The sequence below is a fragment of the Sus scrofa genome, chromosome 8 (assembly GCF_054392235.1).
Source record: "Sus scrofa isolate SSC_HxYL_T2T_F1_AM1 chromosome 8, Sscrofa_HxYL_maternal_Yorkshire_Landrace_v2.0, whole genome shotgun sequence".
Lineage (NCBI taxonomy): Eukaryota > Metazoa > Chordata > Mammalia > Artiodactyla > Suidae > Sus > Sus scrofa.
The window spans coordinates 33,101,391-33,123,972 of record NC_139390.1 but is presented as its reverse complement, the minus strand read 5'-3'; the positions used below and the strand labels follow the sequence as shown (position 1 = coordinate 33,123,972).

The 22,582-nt window shown below is 47.0% G+C and overlaps 1 protein-coding gene across 2 annotated transcripts in view; it reads left to right on the top strand.

The window, feature by feature from the left end:
• The first annotated feature begins 21,443 nt into the window (after positions 1-21,443).
• Positions 21,444-22,582, top strand: part of BEND4 (BEN domain containing 4) — a 40,344-nt gene continuing 39,205 nt past the window's right edge. The window contains exons 1-2 of one of the 2 annotated variants that reach the window (XM_013978637.3): positions 21,444-21,610; positions 21,766-22,493. In XM_013978637.3, the coding sequence (XP_013834091.2) occupies positions 22,007-22,493 (487 nt within the window). In that variant the 5' untranslated portion in view covers positions 21,444-21,610; positions 21,766-22,006. The remainder of the gene's footprint in view (positions 21,611-21,765; positions 22,494-22,582) is intronic. The other variant, XM_003128942.6, reaches the window with a different exon arrangement.

The window sequence follows — 22,582 nt, the reverse complement described above, 5'->3', positions numbered from 1 at the left end:
GAGCAGACTTCCTATAAATAATGACATACTTTTACTGAGGTTTTGAGTTTTAAAGAATTTATGTTTTTTTAAATCAATCACACTAAAAGCACAGGCCCTAGCACACAGCTGTCATTTAATAAATATCAAGCAAAAATTTAATAATACCTCTCTGGGATAATGAAAAATTATTTTGGGCCACACTTGCGGCATATGGAAATTCCTGAGCCAGGGATTAAACCTATGCCACGGCAGTGAAGCTGAATCGTAGCAATGATAAGGCTGGATCCTTAACCCACTGAGCCACCAGGGAACTCCTGAATTTTAAAATTCATGAAAACGTTTTACAATATGATTTTTTTTTAATTCAAACATTATTTTTTTTTCAACTCACCAATGTAATGTAAAGGGAAAGAGGCAAAATTGACAAGTTCTATTATAAATGCTGTAAATTTACAGCATATGCTTTTAAATCTCAGTTTTTCACTGTCCTGGGAATCCTTGTCTTGACTCCATGTGATCTTAAAGATGAATGTGAACAATCCACTCGTTTTGAACAGGCTTCTATTTTCACCCAGCTGAAAAGTATTATAAAGTCCCTATATAATCCTCGTCTTTAATTTTGCTCTTCTCCTTTGTAGTTAACACAAAGGAACAGCTCAACTGATTTAAATGCAGATGGTCTCGCTGAGGTTCAGATCAACGACCTCTGCCTTCATAGTAGTTGTCATATTGGTCTCCATGGGGTAAAATTGATGAAATACTCATTTTCTATCACTTCAATTTTTCTTTCTTTTTTTTTCTTTTTTTTTAATCTTTTGTCCTTTTTTAGGGCCATACCTGCGGCATATGGAGGTTCCCAGCTAGGGGTCTAATCAGAGCGACAGCTGCCAGCTTACGCCACAGCCACAGCCACAGCAACACAGGATCTGAGCTGCCAGACCTGGAGCATCTGCGACCTACACCACAGCTCACAGCAACACCGGATCCTTAACCCACTGAGCGAGGCCAGGGATTGAACCCACAACCTCATGGTTTCATGCTCCCTAGTTGGATTTGTTTCCCCTGCGCCACGATGGGAACTTCCCCTTCTTTTTTTTTTTTTTCATCCTGGAGAGCTCGTGAATACAGCCTAGGATGGATCATGTCTGACCTTTTGCTTGCGACCCTCCAACAGCTGCCCAGCACACAGAGGTTAAAACCTGAGGTCCAGGAGCTCCTGTTGTGGCTCAAGGGGTTAAGAACCGACAAAAGTGTCCATGAGGATGCAGACTTGATCACTGGCCTTGCTCAGTAGGTTAAGGACCTGGCCTTGCCACAAGCTGTGGCATACGTCACAAATGTGGCTCGGATCTGGCGTGGCTGTAGCTGTGGTGTAGGCCAGCAGCTGCAGCTCAGATTCAACCCCTAGCCCGGAAACTTCCATATGCCACAGATGCGGCCATAAAAAGGAAAAAAAGAAAAGAAAAAAAAAAAAAAAAAAACCCTGAGGTCCACACTCTGTCCAACTTGTTTGGACCTCTGACTGTGTCTCAGACTTTTACATCCTAACACATTTTCCTTCCCAACCACCACCATCTGGATGCCCTACTCCACGCTCACTACTGTCCTTACTAGTCCTCGAACAAGCCAAACATATTCACTCCTCAGCTCCTTTGCATTTGCTGTTCCCTCTGTGCAAAATGCTCTTCCCTCACAAAACCATGTGGTACTTTCCCCTGTTTCTTTCAGGTCTCTGCTAAAATGTCATTTCTGCAGAGAAGTTTTCCTGGCTCCCAAGCTTTTTGTACTCCCACCTACCATCACTCTCTAGCCCCATCATTTTCTTCTTCTTGGTTCTTGTATTAGAACTCTTTATGAATATACTTATTCGTATTCCTCTCTTTATGAATATACTTATTCACTGCCAGTGTCTCTTGATTAAATGTGAGCTCAGTAGAATAGGAAATTTTGTTTTGTTCATCACTAGCTCATAAAACAGCACCTGACACACAGTAGGTGCTCAATAAATATGTACTGATTGAATCAATGGATGAGACACCTATGCATGGTTCGGAGGCGGTTTTAAACTGCGATGTATAAGTCATACTATTCTATATACACAAATATGGGAACTTGGTCAAAACTGGCAACAAAAAGGGACACTGAAGGTATCACATACACAGTACCCAAAAATACAAGTTGCTTGGACACCCAAATTTTGTCTCTCAGGCTTAGATTCAGAGGAAACAGGGATAGGTTTGTGAATAGTGGAAACAAATCTCATAAAGGCAGATTATTTTTACTCACAAGCTTCAGGAACTATTAAGACGGCAAAGAGAGGAGTTCCCACTGTGGCTCAGCAGAAATAAACCCAGCTAGTATCCTTGAGGATGTGAATTCAATCCTCGGCCTTACTCAGCGGGTTAAGAATCTGGTGTTGCCTTGAGCTGTGGTGTAGGTCGAAGACACGGCTTGGATCTAATGTTGCTGTGGCTGTGGCGTAGGCCAGCAGCTACAGCTCCAATTTAGCCCCAAGCCTGGGAATTTCCACATGCTGTGGGTGCAACCCTAAAAAGCCAAAAGAAAAAAAAAGTTATGAGAATAAGAATGACAGAGGCAAAAGCTGCTGCTGTGATGCTTCTTCCTAGCACCCACCAATGTTGTGGTCCATGGTTCATGAAAAACCCACCAGCTGCAAAAAATCCACAAAGGGAAAGCCCTGGCTTCTTGCTTCTACCTTGCCTTGTTCTAGAAAGATCATGTCAGTTCCCTGAAACAGTTTACACCCATGTACACAGCACTGAATGTGCTTATCACCAAGCTGCATCATCACGGCCGGAAGTCCAAGGTCTCCATACTGAGATTTTTGCTGCATCTTTCTTACGCAATGTCGTTTTTTCCTTCACTTGTGCCTCAGGACCCAGAGATTCCCTTATCTGTATCCTTTAAGGCTTTCTGTGGGCTGATCCAGGCTACCAGATCACGAAGCGGAAGACCCCTCTGAAGAACATACCGCTAAATGCCATGGCTTAAGCAAAGGAGTAGATTCTGGAAATGATTTAAATCAACAAACACCACCCCAAAAACTGCTCAATCAAAGAGTCCTGGCATTCTCATTAATATTCACTTAACACAGGTTTTGCCAGAGCGAGAAGCAGGTGCAAAGAAGATGTGTCCCGAGTCACTGGGAATAAGATGGGTTATTTTGGACAGGACTACACCCCGTGTTTAAACTGAAGTTACCATGCTGCAGTCAGCCATTTGGCTGGTGATGAGTTAATGTTTTGTATATCTTACAGATCCCTGAAACCCTGATCTTAAGAAATTTCAGGGTTTTTCCCTCTGCCTGAGACACTGTTTGCCTCTTTACTCCTATGTAACTCCCGCCCATGTTTCGCGGGTCTTGGCTTCCCTCTCTGTCAGTTCCTCAGGGGGGCTGTCCTTGAACCCTTTTCCTACAAGCCAGGAGGCTGTCCCTGCACCCTCCCCATACAATCTCAGCACACATGGACTTTTCCTTTAACTGTCTTAACTCCTCCATAATCAATGTGCATTGATTAACCTGTGTAATATCTGTCTCCCTTACCAGATGACAGGTGAGCTCCAGGTGGGCAGGAGCCAAGTTTGTACCACTCACTCAGTGTTGCCTCCCCAACGTGTAGCATGCAGTAGGTGCTCAGTGGACCTGGTGAATAAAGGGAGGGATGGAACACAGTGTGAACCAGGTGCTAACACTACGATGGATGCCTGCAATAGTCACCTTCCTCGGGGTAACAGGTTCTCCTGCAGCAGAAAAACACAGCAATCCTAAGAGTGAGATGTGGACTATTTTCTGAAGGCTCCCAGTCCCAAATCTCCTCGATGGGACAATTCAAATCCTTGCGAGCACCTACAGCATCGAGAAGCTCATGGAATCTTGGGCTCGAGTTCTGGTTAAAACTCAGACTTTTGGGAGTTCTCACTACAGTGAAGTAGTTTAAGGATCCAACTACATCGGCTCAGGTCTCTGCAGAGGTGCACGTTCAATCCCAGCACAGCGCAGTAGGTTAAATGATTGGGTGTTGCTGTAGCTGGAGCATAAGTCACAGCTACAGCTCAGCTTCATCCATGGCCTGGGGAATCTCCATATTCGACCAGTGTTGCCAAAAAAATAAAAAATAAAAAAACTCAGAAACATTAGTAGGAATGGGAGAAGTCAAGTCAACCATGACTCCAAAGCTTCAGGCAGACCGTAAAGAAACAGCCTCCAAAAAGAAAAACCCAAGCAGAGCTTCTCAATGCCCAGAGGATCAAATACAGCAATATCATTGGCCCTGGATCATTCCTCCGCTTCTCAGAGGTGAGACCCCCAGAGGACTGACTGCAGCCCCCAGTGCACACCACCTGCACTGAGGATGGTGATGAGAAGGCTCCAGGAGATGTGCTTGGCCCTGGATGTCAAGTAAGAAGAGCCAAAGCAAGAGAAAAAGAATACAGTGAACACCAAATGGTGTTTATAGCTGACATTCAAATTGTGGGGCTCTCCTTTGAGGTCTCCAAGAAATATCTGTGAGATGAGGTGTTTTCAGGGCAAGAGAGTCTGCACTGCCAAGTGAGGGTAAGAACAGGAAATCTAGGAGTTCCCATTGTGGCGCAGCGGAAACAAATCCAACTAGGAACCATGAGGTTGTGGGTTCAATCCCTGGCCTCACTCAGTGAGTTAAAGATCCGGCGTTGCCGTGAGCTGTGGTGTAGGTTGCAGTTGTGGCTCGGATCTCACGTTGCTGTGGCTGTGGTGTAGGCCAGCAGCTGTAGCTCCCATTCGACCCCGAGCCTGGGAACCTCCATATGCCATGGGTGTGGCCCTAAAAAAAAAAGAACAGAAAATCTAAATTGATGCTGTTGTTCCTTTGCACTCCTAAGACGGTGTGCTTGCTAACCTTGGACAAGAGCATTGTACATGAGGCTGCAGGAGAAGGAAAGGAAAGGAAAGCTCAGAACATTATATAACATGGAGAGAGAAGATCCCAACTTTCCTTTTAAATCCCCTCCTTGGAGAGAGAGAGGCAGCATTAGAATTTCCAGGATGGGCCATAAGTGTTACAAAGCAGCAGGACTTGACAGATGAATGCCAAGGCGGCGAGCAAACACAGCATGACAACGATGCCCAGAATGTCACAGGCTGGGAAGTTTTCCTAATCCTTGTTTAATCTCCTGGGAGATTTGTTTTCTTTTCATAGAAGGGCATCTTTCATTTCATAATGAAAATCAAGAAGCAAACAGATTTGATTTTATAGCCAACTTCACAAATCGATGTCTATTCCATTAATGAGTGGACATCTGTATTTATTTAAAAAAAAAAAAAAGAAGAAGAAGGGAGGTTTCTTGGGGATGAAGATTTAGTCTCTAAGGAACCTGCCTTCAATTCATTCATTCAACAACTATTTAGGGAGCCAGGCGTGTTCTGGGTGCTGGGCATACTGCAGTGACTAGCGCCCCATCTTTACGGAGTTTCCAGTCTACTGAGGGGAGGCAGAGAGCAAAGGAAGGAAGCAGGCGGAGAGAAGTCGCTGCGAAGTCTGGAGAGGAAAAAGGCAGAGCTCGGGGAGGCAGGGCTGGCCTCGCTGAGAAGTGAGGTCTTGCCCTCTCACTCAGGGGCTGCTTACTCACAGCAAAGACGGAAAGAAACAAGTTGTGGGGATGTGATGGGAAAAGAGTCCGGGCAGAGGGAACAGCCAGCGCTGAACTGACAGCTCCTCAAGGGCTCCAGAAACAGCGATGCTGGTGTGGATGGAGTGGAGTGAGCAGGGGAGGGCGAGAAAGGGGGGAGCAGGGGCGGCGGCGGGGCAAGAAGGGCGGCTAATAAGGGCCTGGGCAGGCTTGTGTGGGTGTCAGCCTGAGTGAGAGGGGAAGGCGCTGGAAGGGAGCTAAGCAGTGGCATGACCGACTTCCCTTTTAAAAGCATCCCTCTGGTGGCAGCAGTACAGGTGCAGTGCTGGATATATTTGACCTGAAGCTCCCAACAAAGATGAAGACAAACATCCAAACAGTTCCTACCCCTCCACCAACTCCACTTCAATATTCCCACTGCGATTTTCACAACCAGGTTGAGAGGTCATTTTGCAAAAATGCAGAAAACAGCCACGCTGTCATTTTAAACATACTGTGGAGAAGCACGGGGAGTAGGGAAGGCATAGGGAGTTGCTGCCTCTCCACTGGAAGTCAGGTTCTATCTGGCTCGAGCCTACAGCTCCGGGACCATGCTCAGAACTCAGTTTTGGTCCAGGCAGATGTCTGAGGGTAAAGGGGCCAAGGGGAACCTGCAGTGAGAAGAAAGGAAAAAACCAAAACAACTGCACCTGACCCAATCCTAAAACTCAGAGTTCCCATCGTGGCACAGCAGAAACGAATCCGACCAGGAACCATGAGGTTGAGGGTTTAACCCCTGGCCTCACTCAGTGGGTTAAGGATCCAGTGTTGCCGTGAGCTGTGGTGTAGGTCACAGACATGGCTCGGATCTGGCGTTGCTGTGGCTGTCGTGTAGGCTGGCAGCAACAGCCCTGGTTAGACCCCTAGCACGGGAACATCCATGTGCTGCCCGTGAGGCCCTAAAAAGCAAAAAAAAAAAAAAAAAAAAAAAAAAAATCCTAAAACTCAGTCTTTTTTTGGGGGGGGGGGGTCTTTTTGCCATTTCTTGGGCCACTCCTGCGGCATATGGAGGTTCCCAGGCCAGGGGTCAAATCGGAGCTGTAGACACTGGCCTACACCACAGCCACAGCAACACGGGGATCCGAGCCGCGTCCACAACCTACACCACAGCTCATGGAAACAACGGCTCCCTAACCCACTGAGCAAGGGTAGGGATCGAACCCACAACCTCATGGTTCCTAGTCGGATTCGTTAACCACTGCGCCATGACGGGAACTCCCTAAAACTCAGTCTTGATGAAAGGACCAGGGATTTCTCCCCCAGCGTGAAGCACACCCTACCAATGAGGAACTAAGCACTTACTCTGGTGCTTGATGGTGACCTTTGGTCCTAGAAATGCTAGGACAGTCTTGGTTTCACAGACTGTATCCCACTGGCCCCATAAATCACTAAAATGGCCCTGATGAACTTTCCACAAAGCTGCCAACAGGATGCCTGTAGGGTCTCTGTCACAGAAAGAAGAGAAGGGGAGGCTGGAGGAAGAGAGAGTCTTCCCAGGGGATCTAACTCTCAGGAGCGAGGAAGGAGGTCCAGGCAGGACAGGGGTTGAGTCCAGGGACCACTCTTCATTCCTACATTCCGGGGTTCACAGTCCTGATGAAAGGAGACAATGCACATATACCAGGCACTTTAAAAGACCCAATCTCTTCCCTCTCCCCCAGCTCATCTTATCATCTCTTAGGAAGGCAGAAGGAAAAAAACGGGCTTTAGACAAGTTGCATGAAACGATTCCCCTGTTGTTACACATACAGGCAAACACACACACGCCAACAAAGAACATCCGGAAGAACGTCAGCCAAGTGTTTCTCTGGGTAGTGGTATCACAGGTAACATCTTTGCTGTTCGTCTGTAATTTTTCCTTTTCCACAATGAACACAGATTGCTTGTATTTTTTAAGAGGCAGAGAAGTATGTATTCTACGGTAGAAAGGCTCCAGGACGTAGGGTTCACATGAAAAAGAAGGTCCCTGAAAAGCTGCTGTTTTGTCATCTAAATCCTGAATCACTGGTCAAGGAGTTCGGTTTGGGTTTGGGAGTAGATGACCAGCACATGGTCCAGCCCGTAAGCATACTGGTCTGCGGATGACAGGGACGTTGGGGGTCAGGGTACGACTTCCGCATCTTCTGAAGTGAATATGTCATGCCCATCCTGTTGTTCAATCGTAAGCTCTGGTAAAACCACTTCAGTTCAAATGGCTGGATTTGGGGGGGGGGGGGCGTTCACTGCTGGGGAAAGAAGTGCTTGCTATCCCAGACTATGGAGCAGGGTACGGAAAAGGCTAAGGACCAGTGATTGCTGCGTTTTGCTTTCCATTTTCCCTTTTTTCTAACTAGGAGTTTTTCCTGCCTTCATCTTTTTGTAACTCCATTGTCATACACTGGGTATTCGGGAGATGGTTTAGTCACAGGTTGCCAGCCCATCAAGAGCCATGCTTGAATTTCGCCTTAGAGGAAAAGGCATTGCCCAGACATGCTACCCTTGGCATTAGTTGGAATAACTGGATGTGACTTCAGGTTGTTTCTCTCAGAGGGAGTGTGTGAGTGTGTTTGGGTTGAGCATGGGACAGTTGTAAGTGACTGCGTTCTTGAGACTGTATGCTATGCATGTCTGCCAGCCAGGGGTGGACTGTCCTGGGCTCCAGTGACAACTGCTGCACCCCTCTTCTCCGGGGAACACGCTCTCTGCTCTAACTACAGCAGTAAGCATCACAGACAGGTCAATCAGTCATGATACCCGTCCACAGAGACTGACTGGCCCGAGGGGTGGGCACAGGCTCCAGAGCAAAGCGACTGTGCTTCCTTGTCTGAGATTTACATACAAGCGCTGGACCAAAGGAGCTCTTCTTGCCTAGGTGCTACGCTGAGGCTGAGGGTGGCTGTGTGCTCTGATGTGCAGAGAGATGAGGAGGAGGCAGTAAGGACGACTCACAAAGATGCCGAGACAAGCAGGGAGGAGGTGTGGACAAGGAGGGGGCGTCCAGCCAGCGCCAACCCCTGGGTGCCATCCTGCAGCCTTGAGTGCCGTAGCCAATCTGTTACCCCTGTAACCTTCCCAGCTCCGTCAGTGACACAGCCCTGCGCTCCTTCAGCCCATCTGAGCTGACTTGACACTTCAAGCCAAGGACTCAGCTACAGTAAAGGGTGGACAGTAAATGATCAAAGAGGCACTGGATCCAAACCCACGTTTCTTTGCCATGAAAGAAACCTAACTGGTTTGTTTTTCATTCAAGTCCACACTCATCTTCCAGAGTTTCCTGTTCTTAGGTTACCTTCCATTGGTGTTTAAAAGGCCTCCAGATTCCAATGCGACATCTCGTAAAGAATGTAAACATTTTGTCACCCGGACACCCATTGCCACATGTCCCACGGCAACAACTGCGGTCAAGATAGACCTATGTTTCCGCTCTGGAATTCCCTGGCAACCGAGCATAAATAAAGAAATCAACCCTGGGAGGGGCCCTGGGCATCACAGGGTGATGGAGGGAAGGCTGGAGCCCAGGGCTCCGATGAGAACAGTGTTTCCTGCGCTGCCTCAAAGACCCAGCGCCTGGCAGGGGTGCAACCTTGACAAATATGCAGAGTGTCGTCTCTCACCATAGGAATTACCAAAGAAGCTAAAAACGGAAACATGCACTGCATAATCGCTAACCTCAGGGGACAACACAAACAGAGAATTGCTGTGTCAATCTCATTTCCTTGTTAGGCGTATTATCCTAAGTGCGGGGCCTCTCATTCCGAGCGCCACACTCCACTGACATTTTCCCGGCTCCAACTTCTGAAATATTGGATTCCATAGTCATTTTATTTTTTGCTTTTGATCTTTACTGTTTTGCTCATTTATCCATAAACATGAGCTACTGAACTGAGTTTAAATTAAATAGCTGAGCTTAAAACCTGAGGCCATCCAGACAGGACTAAACCAGTAGCCCAAAGAAGGACCTCCTTGTTGGAGTGAACAATAATGAATTTAAAAGATTTCCCAGGCCTTGCTCAGTGGGTTAAGGATTTGGTGTTGCCACAAGCTGAGGTGTGGATCACAGGTCCAGCTCGGATCCCACGCTGCTGTGGCTGTGGTGTGGGCCAGCAGCTGCTGCTCCAATTTGACCCCTGGCCTGAGAACTTACATATGCCGCAGGTGCAGTCATAAAAAAAAAAAAAAGAAAAAACAAAACAAAAAACGATCAAATTTCTATCTTTGGATCCTGCACGTGGATGATTTCATGATGATCCACGTCTTGATTGATCATGACACTGGGGTGAGAGAAGGGAAGAGGTTTCCATGACACCAGTTTTCCAGGGTGTGGATGGTAAGAGGCACTCTCATCAAATGAATTTTGTAAATCCTCCCCTTTTGTCAAAACACTTTCTTAGAGGACGGTCCAGTGCAGGGAAATTGCCAGAACCACTCTGCAATGCAACACTTCGTGTCACTTGACGAATTTTTAAAGTAGCTCACTTAACCAATTGGCAACTGAACGACCTCCTCAAATCCAGAACTGTAAAAACTTGAAAGCAAGACAGAGACAAAGTGGAAGAGTTAGAAACAGGTCCCAGAGCCCTGCAGGGTGTTTTCTATTTACTGAAACACTATCCGTGTGGGAACAGCAAGAACGGTGTGCATCTGAGCCGCTGGCCACCCCCTGTGGCTGACCTGAGGCCTAGGGCAGCCAGCAAACGCCTGTGCCCCTCCCTGACCCGCCAGCAGGGGGTAAGGGCCTCACCTGCCCACCGCCACAAGAACTAGTGGAGTCTAGATTTGGATCCAGGGCCGCTGGTTCCAAGATCCGTGCTCTTCATGCAGCCAGTAGAGAGGCCCAGGTTTCACAGATCCCTCTCTGGGGCGGTCGATCCTTGCGGACTGAATATACCCAAAACATCACACTTGACTCTATGATGAGGAAGACAATGACAAGAGCTCATGCTTACCGAGTGTTTTCTGTGTGCCAGGTTCTGTTTATGTGCCACGTGTTCATTCCTTTCATCCTCTGCCCAACGTTGCCAAATAGGCACTGCTCTTATGCCCATTTTACAGGAGTGCAAACCAAGGCACTGAGGGTTAAGTAACGGGTGCAAGAACACATAGCTGGTAAGTGGAAGAGCCAACATCCAACCCAAGCCACTGGCTCCAGAACGCCTAGCTCGCGTGCTCTCTGCTTGTCGGACACGCGGATAACGGATAGTTGGCACAGCCCGCAGGTCATCATTCTACACCGGGCCACTCAGATCTTTACTCCGAACAGCACTCATGCCGCCCCTTCTACCGACAAAAGGGACGCACCTGGCACACAGAGCAGCTTACAAGTTTCTTTTCTTTTCTTTTCTGTCTTTTGTCTTTTTAGGGCTGCACCCATGGCACATGGAGGCTCCCAGGCTAGGGGTCCAACCAGAGCTGTAGCCGCTGCCCTACACCACAGCCACAGCACCGCCAGATCCGAGCAGCGTCTGCAACCTACACCACAGTTCACAGCAACACCAGATCCTTAACCCACTGAGCAAGGCCAGGGATTGGACCCGCATCCTCATGGATGCTAGTCAGGTTCGTTAACCACTGAGCCACAACGGGAACTCTGAGCCACAACGGGAACTCCCGCTTACAAGTTTCTAAGGAAAAAAAAAAAAAAAAAGGATCTCTTTCAACTTTACTCCACAGAAAAACAAATTTATATACTTGAAATCATACCTGTGTTCTCCGAAACAACTATGAGAATGTCAACAGGCTGTAAAAAAAAAACACATGCCCTCCCCCACCCCCAGATTCAAGACAGAGGCTCCCCAAGGTGGGGGTCACACCCAGGGGTCTGTTCTTCTCTTCTGAATGCATGGATGACCTTTCGTGGGAAGCCTGAAGTCCCACTGGGGGAGAAAAACAAAACCAAACCACTAGGCTTTTTGTTAAAGGAAAAGTAACCTACGTAGGCGCTGTTGCCACGCGTGTCACAGAAAATGCATTACCGGCTTTACAGAGCAGAGTGTGCCTAGAGCAGGTCAAGTCCCTGTTTGTGCAGGCGTATCTGTCGGTGAACAAACAAGTCCGGATCAAGCCTCCTAAATTTTACCAACTAGGAAAGAGACAGAGCTAAGGAGAAAACCATTCGACTCTCACTTTTGACATTCAGGATTGTCTTCCTTTGTCATTTCCTTTTTCCCTTACATTTCCAAAGAAGCTTTTTCTTTGATGTAGGGAGCATTGCTATCCCATAGAAATGGCTCTTGGTAAAGGTTGCAAGAGGAGCATGAATTCACTCTCAGAGAAGCAGCAGAGAGCAGTTGCCTTTGTCTAGCCAGCATCCCTTCCTCCAGGAACCAGGTCCCCACGCCAATACTAGGCCTCGCCCACAGCAGAACCCCCGTCCCCAAGCAGTGAAGATGGGCCCAAGGATGGGGCACGAGAGCCGTCTCTCTTCCGTGGATTTTAAGCTGGGAAGATGACACTTTGTGTCCACTAGAGGCCATCTATCATGTGACATGGAGAGATGAGAGTTAGATGGAGAAAGAGAAAATTCTAGAATCAGTGGGCCCCTTTTTCTAATCCTGAAGACGCTAATTCCTGCGGTCCTTCCACCCTTCCAGGGAGCTATCTCTGCGTCCTTCTGACTCGCGTGAGCCAATACATTTCCCTTTGTGCTTCATCTACCTTGAGTTGGATTTTTGTCTCCGGCAACCAAAGGAGTCATACCATAAAAGACTACAAGTTTAAATTGCTGCCTTAACCTCTCACAGAAGGTGCCTGTCTGAGCCGCATGTGTTTTTCCCTCTTACAAAGGACTGGGTTTCTTTAATACCCAATAAACCTGGCGTCTTGCTAGTCTCAGACCTCCTCTGCATTCAATCCTTCTCTCTTTTTTTTTTTTTTCCTGCTTAGCCTGGACTCCAGGCCGATGTGCTTGCCCTCTAACTGTACTAATTTTGTCTTTGGGGAGACAAGGAGCTACCCTGCTTGCTCATTAACAGCAAAATGGTCAGGCATCCCAAAGGCTACTAGGCTTCCACATGGTCACCTTGATACCACAACGTGTTTTTTTTGACAGACACTGCCCACTGCTTCAATCAAAAGGGACCTGCATATTCAAGTCATCTGAAGAGATTCTTAAACCACCAATGCCAAGGTCCCACTCCAGAGATTCTGTTTCAGTTGGTCTAGGGAAGGATCTGGGCAACAGTATTTTTCAAAATTCTCCCAGCCAAGGTTACGTCAGCAAGATTACGCATTTATACACGCTTTTAATAATTTCTGTGTTTGGTTCAACTTGTGCTCTGACCACGCTTTTGCGGGGAGGGACTGGGGAAGGCATGGAGGTGTTAACCCTGTATGACCCTCCTTCAGCATTTCCTAGGATGGGCTTGAAGTTATTAAACGAACGCGAGGGGCACAGAGCTCCCTGGTGGCTCACTGGGTTAAGGACCTTGCATTGTCACTGCAGCAGCTCGGGTCACTACTGTGGCCAGGGTTCAGCCTCTGGCCCACGAACTTCCACATACCACAGGTGTGGCCAAAATAAATAAGCAAACAAGCAAAAAAATTCAGGAGGCCTCATGGAAGTGATCAAATGCTCCTGTTCTTCACGTTACTTACACATGGCCCTATGGTCTGTAGCCTCCAAGGGAAGCCAGTATTTGTGCCCAAGTGTGTATATCTGTTGTAGGCAAATAAATCTTCTGTCAACATACATTAAATCATACGAGTTCAGGTAGACTTGTTTGTAAAAAGTCCAACTTCGGACATTTCTGCCACAACACAACATGTATTTGTTACTGGAGATTATCATACAATCTCCCTATATGGTATATGTATGAGTTTGCCAGGGCTGCAATAAGAAAGTGCTGCAAACAGACATTTGTTCACAGAGACAGGCACCCAGGAAGAGTGGCATGGGAAGATGATGGCAAAGACGGGGGTGGTGGTCCTACCAGCCAAGGAACACCACAGACTGCCAGCAGGCCAACCCCTGGAAGTTAGGGGACAGTACGGAACAGATTCCTCCTCACAGCCCTCAGAAGGAAGCCAATCCCACTGGCACCCTCATCTCAGACTTCTAGCCTCCAGAACCATAAGACAATTAATGTCTGTGGTTTAAGCCACCTAGTTTGCATAACTTGACTATGAGAGAGTCCTAGGAAGCTAACATCGCCCCTTACAGAAAAACGAAGTCTGTGATTTTTGCAATCATTCACCTTTGAAGCTGTCTGGGCAGTGCAAGTGGGGGGAGCTAGAAGTCTAACCTGAAAACAGTAAGTTAAAGGGTTATTGATCTTCATGCAACAGCTGAAGTAGATCAGCTGCTTTTTGAAGACAAAAGAAGAGGAGTGGAATATAAAACTTTCCTGTTTCCTAGCCTAGAAAATAGATACGAAAAGCCCAGCTGCCTGGACATTATAGAAGTCAGCCAGAAAATTATCACCACTTTTGCAGCAAATATATACCTCCATTGGTTTTCAAAAATGAGTACTTAGAGAAGCTTTTTTAGCACACCATGAAATTCTCCAGGAAACCAGGACAACAGACACATCCAGTTGCCTTCTTGGTTGGAGACATATGGCATGGATTAATTTGTAAAAATTCCGGTAAAGCGTATAATGTGCGATGTTACAAAACCTCAATATTTAACTGCCAATATTTAAGAATGTATTTCATTACCTCATTTCAGAACCTGCTCCATGGAAGTGGGTCCTCCTGTGGCACAAGGGAATAAAACTCTGGCTTAAATACCAATTAACATCAAGAACTGATCATTCCTCGTCGCAAGATAATATTTACATAAAGAAAGTCAAAGAGGGCAGAATGGAAACTGATGTTGCTGGTGGAGACGGCAAAAGCTTTTGGGAAACTGAATCACCACGGTTGGACTTGCTGTTACTACATCTCCTCCACTTTCTCTTAATGACTTGCTCCTGCTTTTTCCTTCTTGACTTGATAATACAACTTGCTTCTAGCATATTTCTCAAGCTCATACTTCTGTCCAGGGTGCTTTCAGCCCTTTGGGAGGAATGTTCTTTCAGAAATTGGAGACAAGTGGAGAACAGAGAATAACAGATTAAATTTACTTAGCTTGCCAAGTTATATCTGCTACTTTGCTTAAACAGAAGAATCTCGACTTGAGTTAAACTCTTCAGTGATCTGCTTTGTGACTTTGGGGAAATTTCTTCACTTCCTTGTTCTCTATTTCTCTTCACCTTATGGAAAATAGTCCCCACATCACAACACTGAAGCATCAACAAACAAATAAAGTAATCCATCATCAAGACCCAATTAGACAATGGTGGTCAATTCTTATTTTCCTGCAGCCAATGGGAAAGAGGGGCTCTCTTCTCACACAGGTGATGAACACAACAAAGGAAGAATCCGCATCAACACAAAGAAAAGCACAGACCAGAAACGGTGAGAGACAGACTCCTAATGACACCAAATGAACATCCACGCCCACTCCACACGAGAGACACCTCTAGTCGTCAGGGTCTTGTGAGCCATCAGCCTCTCCATGCTTAATCCACTTGTGCTGGGTTTCTGTCACTTGCTGGTGAACGGGTCCTGATGAACATGGAATTTTATGAGTGAGAAAAACAGTAATTAGATCAAAGATGCCTGTTCTTTCCTACTGTTTAAAAGGATGGAGCCATTTCCAAAAGGTCCTAAAAATCCTTACAGGAAGGAAAGAGGAAAGGTTGTAGATTTCATTCTGAAGACAGTGTTAGAGAGAGGATTAAACTTCCTCTGGGCAGCCCCACTGGCCAACAGTTGGAAAAAGCAAAGAAACAAATCTGAGCTGGACACGAGGATAAACCATCCACAGTTCAAAGCTGTATAAAATGGAAAAGACTGCCTCTTGAACATGTTCTGCATTTGCCTACTTCCTTCCATCAAAACTACTGCAAAGCTGGTCCAAGCAGTCTGAGCTCTCATTTGCATGACTGCCAAAGCTCCTAAAGTCATTCATTCATCCAACAAATGTTTACTGAGCCTCTACTCCGTGCTAGGTGCTATTCTATCTGATCTGTTCTGTTCCCACAGACTCAAGGAACAGAACAGACGAATATCCCTGCCTTCAAGGAGTTTGCATTCTAGGCACCAGAAATAAAAAATAAATGAGTCATTCCTCAGTATTAGTTCTGGGACCACCTGCAGTTACCAAGATCCTCAGATGCTCAAATTCCCTACACAAAGTGGCTGCCAAGTCCCTCACGCAAAATGGCTGCTCAAGTCCCCTACACAAAATGGCTGCTCAAGTCCCCTACACAAAATGGCTGCTCAAGTCCCCTACACAAAATGGCTGCTCAAGTCCCCCACACAAAATGGCTGCTCAAGTCCCCTACACAAAATGGCCGCTCAGGTCCCCTACACAAAATGGCCACTCAGGTCCCCTACACAAAATGGCCGCTCAAGTCCCCTACACAAAATGGCCGCTTAAGCCCTGAACACAGAATGGCATGGCATAGTCATCCCTGGGCATCAGTAGATTAACATCCACATCTGATTGAAACCACAGACGCAGAGCCCAAGGATAAGGAGGGCTGCCTGTACTGCGCACAATCTATAGCGTGACAGACAGTGATAGGTGCTGGATGGGAAGGGAGATGGGGAGGGTGGGGGAGGGGGGCTGGGTTGCAATCGTAAATAGGTGATTAGTGAGGACCTCACTGAAAGGGACACACTGGAGCAAAGTCTGGAAGGAGGTAAGGTAGGGAGTTGGCAGACACCTGGGGAAAGAACATTTTAAGCAGAAGGAACATTGAGAATAGGAATCCTGGGGCAGGACCTCTGGGGCCTGTTCCAGACCAGTGAGGCTGAGAGGGAGGGAGAGGACAGAAGGAATGAGGTCGGAAGGCAGGGGTGGTTGTAGGTCCTGATGGGCCTTAAGCAGGCAATGGATTTTGGATTTTCCTCTATGGAAGACGGAGAGCAGTAGAGAGACAGGATTATATTTTGAAAGGGTTACTATTTGGAAGATGGTTTCCCTGCTGCCAGTCTGATCCTCTACAGTCCATTGTCCACAAAGCAGAATCAATCTTTTAAAATTCTGTAGAAAGACCCAGGAATCCACTCCTGGACATTTACTCCCAGAGAAATAAAACTTACATTCACACAAAAACCTGTACCTGACTATTCAGAGCAGCTTTATTTGCAAGAGTCCCAAACTGTAAACAAGTAAAATGTCCTTTGAATAGTTAAATGAAGTGTGGGGTGTCCACCGTGGAATATTACTCAGCAACGAAAAAAATCAAACTATTGCTATGACAACGTGGATGGAAGTCAAGGGCATCTCAAGTGAAAAATCTCAAAAGATCACATGCTGACTGCATGATTCCGCTTACATAACTATAGTAACATAAAAGGTACCCATTGGAGGAAATGGATCTATCTTTGCAATGTCCTGTGACTCTGTAATTAGTTCAAAACAATAAATTTAGAATCTGTAATTATTTCAAAATAGAAAGTTTTTTTTTAAGCTCTGTAGGAAAGAAATTGTGTTTCATTGGAAAAGTGCATTGTCTACATACAGCACACCCTGCCCAGTTATCTGATTCTACTCTTTCATTGTCTTTGAACTACTTGTACAGCTTTGAAAGTACAGATAACTGATAGGCACGCAAACCATCCTGCCTGGTAGAGGTTCCCTTCCAGCCCTCACCCACACCCCTCATGGGAAAACCAGCTGACACACAAAAACACCATTTACACATTCAATTCAACATTCCTTTATTCCACACCTAATTCTTCTTTGAATACTAGAAGAGCATTAAGCAAGTTAATTAAAATCTTTTTTCTTCTGGACTTGCCAAGACATTGTGGAAGTTCCAGGGCCAGCGATCAAATCTACACCACAGTAGCAACTCCAGCCACGGCAGTGAAAACACCAGATCCTTAAGCCACTGAGCCACCGGGGAACTCCAAAATCTTTAACATCTGTTCATTTTATGTATGAGAGTCATGATTTTACCTCTTCTGAAAATTATCTTTTACGAACGTAAATCTGGTCCTGTCACTCACCAGCTTAACTGCCTCCAACTTTCCCATTGCATTTTGAATGAATCCCAAATGTTTCCCTGATAGACAAGGCCCTGCCCAGCCAGAGTCCTGGCTGCCTCTCAGGCCTCACCTCTTCACTCTGCTGCTTACCAGCACACTCCCACCACTGGCCCTTCTTTCAGCTTCTTGAGAACATCAAGCTTGTTCCCCCTTATGGCTCCTTCACCCATTGTCCCTGGGTTTGAGCTGCTCTTCTCACGGATAGCTCTTTTCCATGAGTAAACTCTCAGCTCATTTATTCCACCTCACAGAGGTCTGCTCAACCACTTTATCAAAGGTAACATCTTCAACCTATTTCTTTCATTATAATTATTTCTAACCAAAATAATAATGATAACAGTATTATTATATATTATATTCATCTAACATTTTAAATATCACAATGTATTTATTATATTTATTATATACTTTGTAAATATGTACGTTAATTATATAAATATATTAATATTGTTCAGTTAGTTACTGAGTTATTTATTATCTGCCCACCCCAATTCTATAACAGTAGGATCTTGAAATCTGGCTCCACTATAGCCTCCAGTGCTTAGAAAGGTCCCCAGCACATAGTAGGCACTCAGTAAATAATTGTTGAATAAATTTCTGGGTGAGGAGTTCCTGTTTTGGCTTAGCAGAAATGAATCTGACTAGCATCCATGAGGTTTCGTGTTTGATCCCTGGCCTCGCTCAGTGGGTTAAGGATCCGGTGTTGCCACGAGCTGTGGTGTAGGTCACAGACGTGGCTCGGATCCTGCATTGTTGTTGCTGTGGTGTAGGCCAACAGCTACAGCTCTGACTTGACCTCTAGCCTGGGAACTTCCATATGCCACGGATGTGGCCCTAAAATGACCAAAAAAAAAAAAATCTCTGGGTGAATGATGCACCCTGAAGTAGCAGAGTCCCCATTACTGGAGGTATTTAAGCATACATAGTTTGTACAACCACTTGAAAAAGTCATAGAAAAGCCATGAGCATAGGCTCAATCACAAGAATCAAAGACTGTCCCGGTCCCTTCTGGTACCATGAGCTTAGGATTCCGTGGCCACCGTGTCCTTTCTGCTATGCAAATGGGAAAAGCAAAGGAGTGAGGCTGCCTCACTCATTTTCCACCGAATGATAGTATGCACACCCCTGTTCCTGCTGCAATATCATCTCAGCATTAAAATGTTGAAGCTAATCAGACATTTAATTTCAAAGTGGAAGGTCATTATCTTGTCACAAAATTTTATTCCAATTACTTTTTTTTTCTATTATACGAAATGAATTAAAAGTAGCACAAAACATTGGGAGATCAAACAGTCAATCAGAAGCTCATTAAATATCATTGAAATTGGTGCAATAAAAAGCATTCCCCATGGCTGACTTATTATTTAAAAGCTATATTCTGGATGGCTCAAGGAATTGACATGCTGCCAATCAAAAAATCACCCTGTCCATAAATAGCCACTTGGCTTTAAAAAGTTCACTATCTTTTTTTTCTGAGATAAGAGTAAATATCTAAAAAAAAATTTGAAGCATGGATGTAATTACCATCCTGTCAGCCCCTATGAGACCCTAAAGAGAAGATATCAGCAAAGTCACCATCTGATAATTTGGACTATCATTTACAGCAAGATGCTTACAAAGTGCTGCCCGTGATTTTATAAATACTCTAATACATGACATTTATGTACAATACTCAGCTAAGTACAACACCAGGCAGGGAATAGTGGTCAGGTACAATTTTAAAACAGAATTCAACTCCATGCTTGGAGTAAATGCCCATTTTATTTTATAAAGAGTGATTACTAAGCACTTCACTTTTCTACGGACCCAGACATAGGTGATGCTAGCATGAGGATCTCAACACTGGTCATTTAAAAAATTCTAATGTTTTATTTTTTTAGTTAAACCACTGATTTTACCATCCAGTTTTATAGAAACGCCCACTTCTGACATGGAGGATGGCAGGTCCTTTTCATTGGTAAAAGATAACAGAGGTAGTGTTCCCAGTCTCTTAAGGTGTTTAAGTGGCAAGGATGATACAAATTGAAAATATATAAGCAGAAGAGAAAGCTCCCAGGTATAGGAAATTACTTCTTCATTAGAAGGATTGAAGAATTTCTCCCCTCCACCTTCCAAACACACCACACACACACACACACACACACACACACACACACACTGCCACCACCCAATTTCTTTTCAAAAGCCAGGACTTATTGGCAAATTATCTGGGAGTAAAGTGGGAGGGAGACATTTCAATGCAAAATTCAGAACTGCTTTATAGAAAGAAAACTGTGGGGAGGTTTGTTATCATTTATTTCCTCCAGTATATCATTCAATTTCAGCTGTCTCAAGTCTCAGAAGAAGCTCCCCCATTTCTCACTTATGTGCCTAAGAAACATCTCCTTGGCATCTCATTCTCTCTCCCTGTCTTTCACCAGCATTTCATTATTTCTTAACTGTCCCTCTCATGCTTGTCTCCCTTTTTCTTAGCGATCCACGTGTCCTCATTTAGCAGTTTTCAGAAGCCAGGGAGAAACGTTGCAAATAATGTTAAATATGATTAATATCTTGAATTCCTTGAAATATGACATGCATGAGTTACAATGAAACCTCTTTTATTTCCCCATGAAATGCTTTTGCATAATGAGAAAGAAAATGTCCTCTATGCCCTAATCAGCCCTGACAGTTCCTGGACTCCCAAATACTTTTATTTATGGCATTATTTATTTCATCTCTAATAAATGGAGGGGGGGAACCACAATAAGATCTGAGGAGGCTGCAGGAGAGAGGGAGTCTATCTAGGCTGGAGAAACACAGAAGCTGATCCAGCTAAGACAGAGAAGGCATCCAAAGGAAGGGAGATCTGGCAAATGAGAAGCCAAGACCCTGAACCTCAGAAGAAAATAGGTCACTTTCCCAAGACTACAAGGAACGCTCTGAAAAGAAACCTAACTTCAGAGTAGAGAGATACGGTCATACATCAAGGAGGCGATGCACTGGGAATTCGAACCCAGAGAACGAAGATTGAAGGCTGGAACCCAAACCAGGGAGGGAGGATGCTGGTATTGCAGTGGACCTAGTGGAGGGGTGATCTGCTCCCCAAAGTGGCAGGGAGGAGCCAGGACAATCGTCTGGATATGACAACATCTCTGGCCTATGGGATCCACCTCCAAACCTCAAGGGCTCTTCCCTCATTCAAACAACTACTGAAACTGTGTCCTCCAGAAGCCCTGGCCTGGTGGTCCCAGATGCACTCAGGAGCTGCCTGAGCAACGCAGGATGGAGCGCTTTCAGGCCATTTTAGCCCTACAAGCACAGATACATAAATACATATATGTGTGTATATACCAAATGACATTGCTGAGCTTGTCTAATCACCATCCCCAAAGGATATTTCTACCCTCAACTGTACAGAGAAGTGAGAAATGGAATATCTGGGTACAACTGCACAGGTCAGCCACACACTCTTAAGTATCTGACTTTCGGCAACTTCCTCAAAGGGTCTTGGTTTTCTCATCTGTAGAATGGAGAAGCTGATTCCGTGATGCCCTCTCAGGGCCCCTACAGGGAACGAATGAAATAATGTGAACGTCCTATGCTTTGTGTGTTCTTAGGGCAGCATGAGGTCAGAAGGCCACGAGCTGGGTACAGGCAGAAACCCCTGAGCACGCAAACAACACGCAGTGACCTGAGTCAAGACCTTCAAGATGTTCTTTTCTGCAGAACAGGCTGTAATATCTTCCCAAAGCACACTAGCACTCTAGCTACCCTGCCCCGCCCCAACTACTACCAGCCCCCTCAGTGCAACCTCGAGAGTTTTGGGGTCACGCAGGCGGCGCCTAGTGCTCCTTTCTAAAACTGGACCCCGCCCACAGCAGCAGGAGCCTCTCGTGCACGTCTGGGGCTCGGGAGTCTCGTCCCGGCCGGAACCTCGCGCTGTTTCCAGGAAGCCCTCCAGGTCTCGGCTCATCCCTTCCCTCCCGCGTCGGAGGCGCACACCCGGCTGGGCGACCACGCGAGCGGCAGCGGCGGCGCCAGGCCCCGCCCCCGCCCCCATTATCATTAGCAGATATTACCCTAAACACTTGCTCTTTACCTCCTTTCTCCCTCCAGGCATTGGCGAGGCAGCCTGTCAATCAGCGCTCGGGCGGCAGCCCCCCGCGCAGGGGCTCGGCGATGCCAGCCTTCGCGACAGGCGGCAGTGGCGGCGGCGACGGCGGCCACGGCACAGACACCCACCCTCCCACACGCGTGCACCCGGGCAGAGCCGGCGGGCGGGCGGCGGAGGCATCCTCGGATCCCGGCGCGCGGCGCGGAGGGGGCGTGCAACCGGGGACCAGCCCCGAGGCGCAGGATGGAGGAGGAGATGCAGCCGGCGGAGGAGGGGCCCAGCGTCCCCAAAATCTACAAGCAGCGCGGCCCCTACAGCGTCCTCAAGACGTTCCCCAGCAAGAGACCGGCGCTGGCCAAGCGCTACGAGCGACCCACCCTAGTGGAGCTCCCGCACGTGCGGCCGCCCCCGCCGCCCTTCGCGCCGCACGCCGCCGGCTCCATCAGCAGCAGCGAGCCGCCGCCGCCACCGCCGCAGCAGTTCCAGGCGCAGAGCTCTTACCCCCCCGGGCCCGGCCGGGCCGCCGCTGCCGCCTCGTCGTCGTCTCCGTCTTGCACGCCCGCCGCGTCCCAGGGCCACCTGAGGACTTCAGCGCCGCCGCCGCCGGCGGCCCCCGCCGCCTCATCTTCCTCTTCTTTCGCCGCCGTCGTCAGGTACGGCTCGGGCCCGGCGGCCGCCGCGGGCAGCAGCAGCGCGGGCGGCGACGGCGCCAGCCTGGAGCTCAGCGCAGGTACCAACTCTTGGGCTCAACTTTCCGCCCCGCCACGTCTGGGGGGGAGGAGTGGGACCCGCGAAGGAGAAGCCGGGGACCGCGGACAC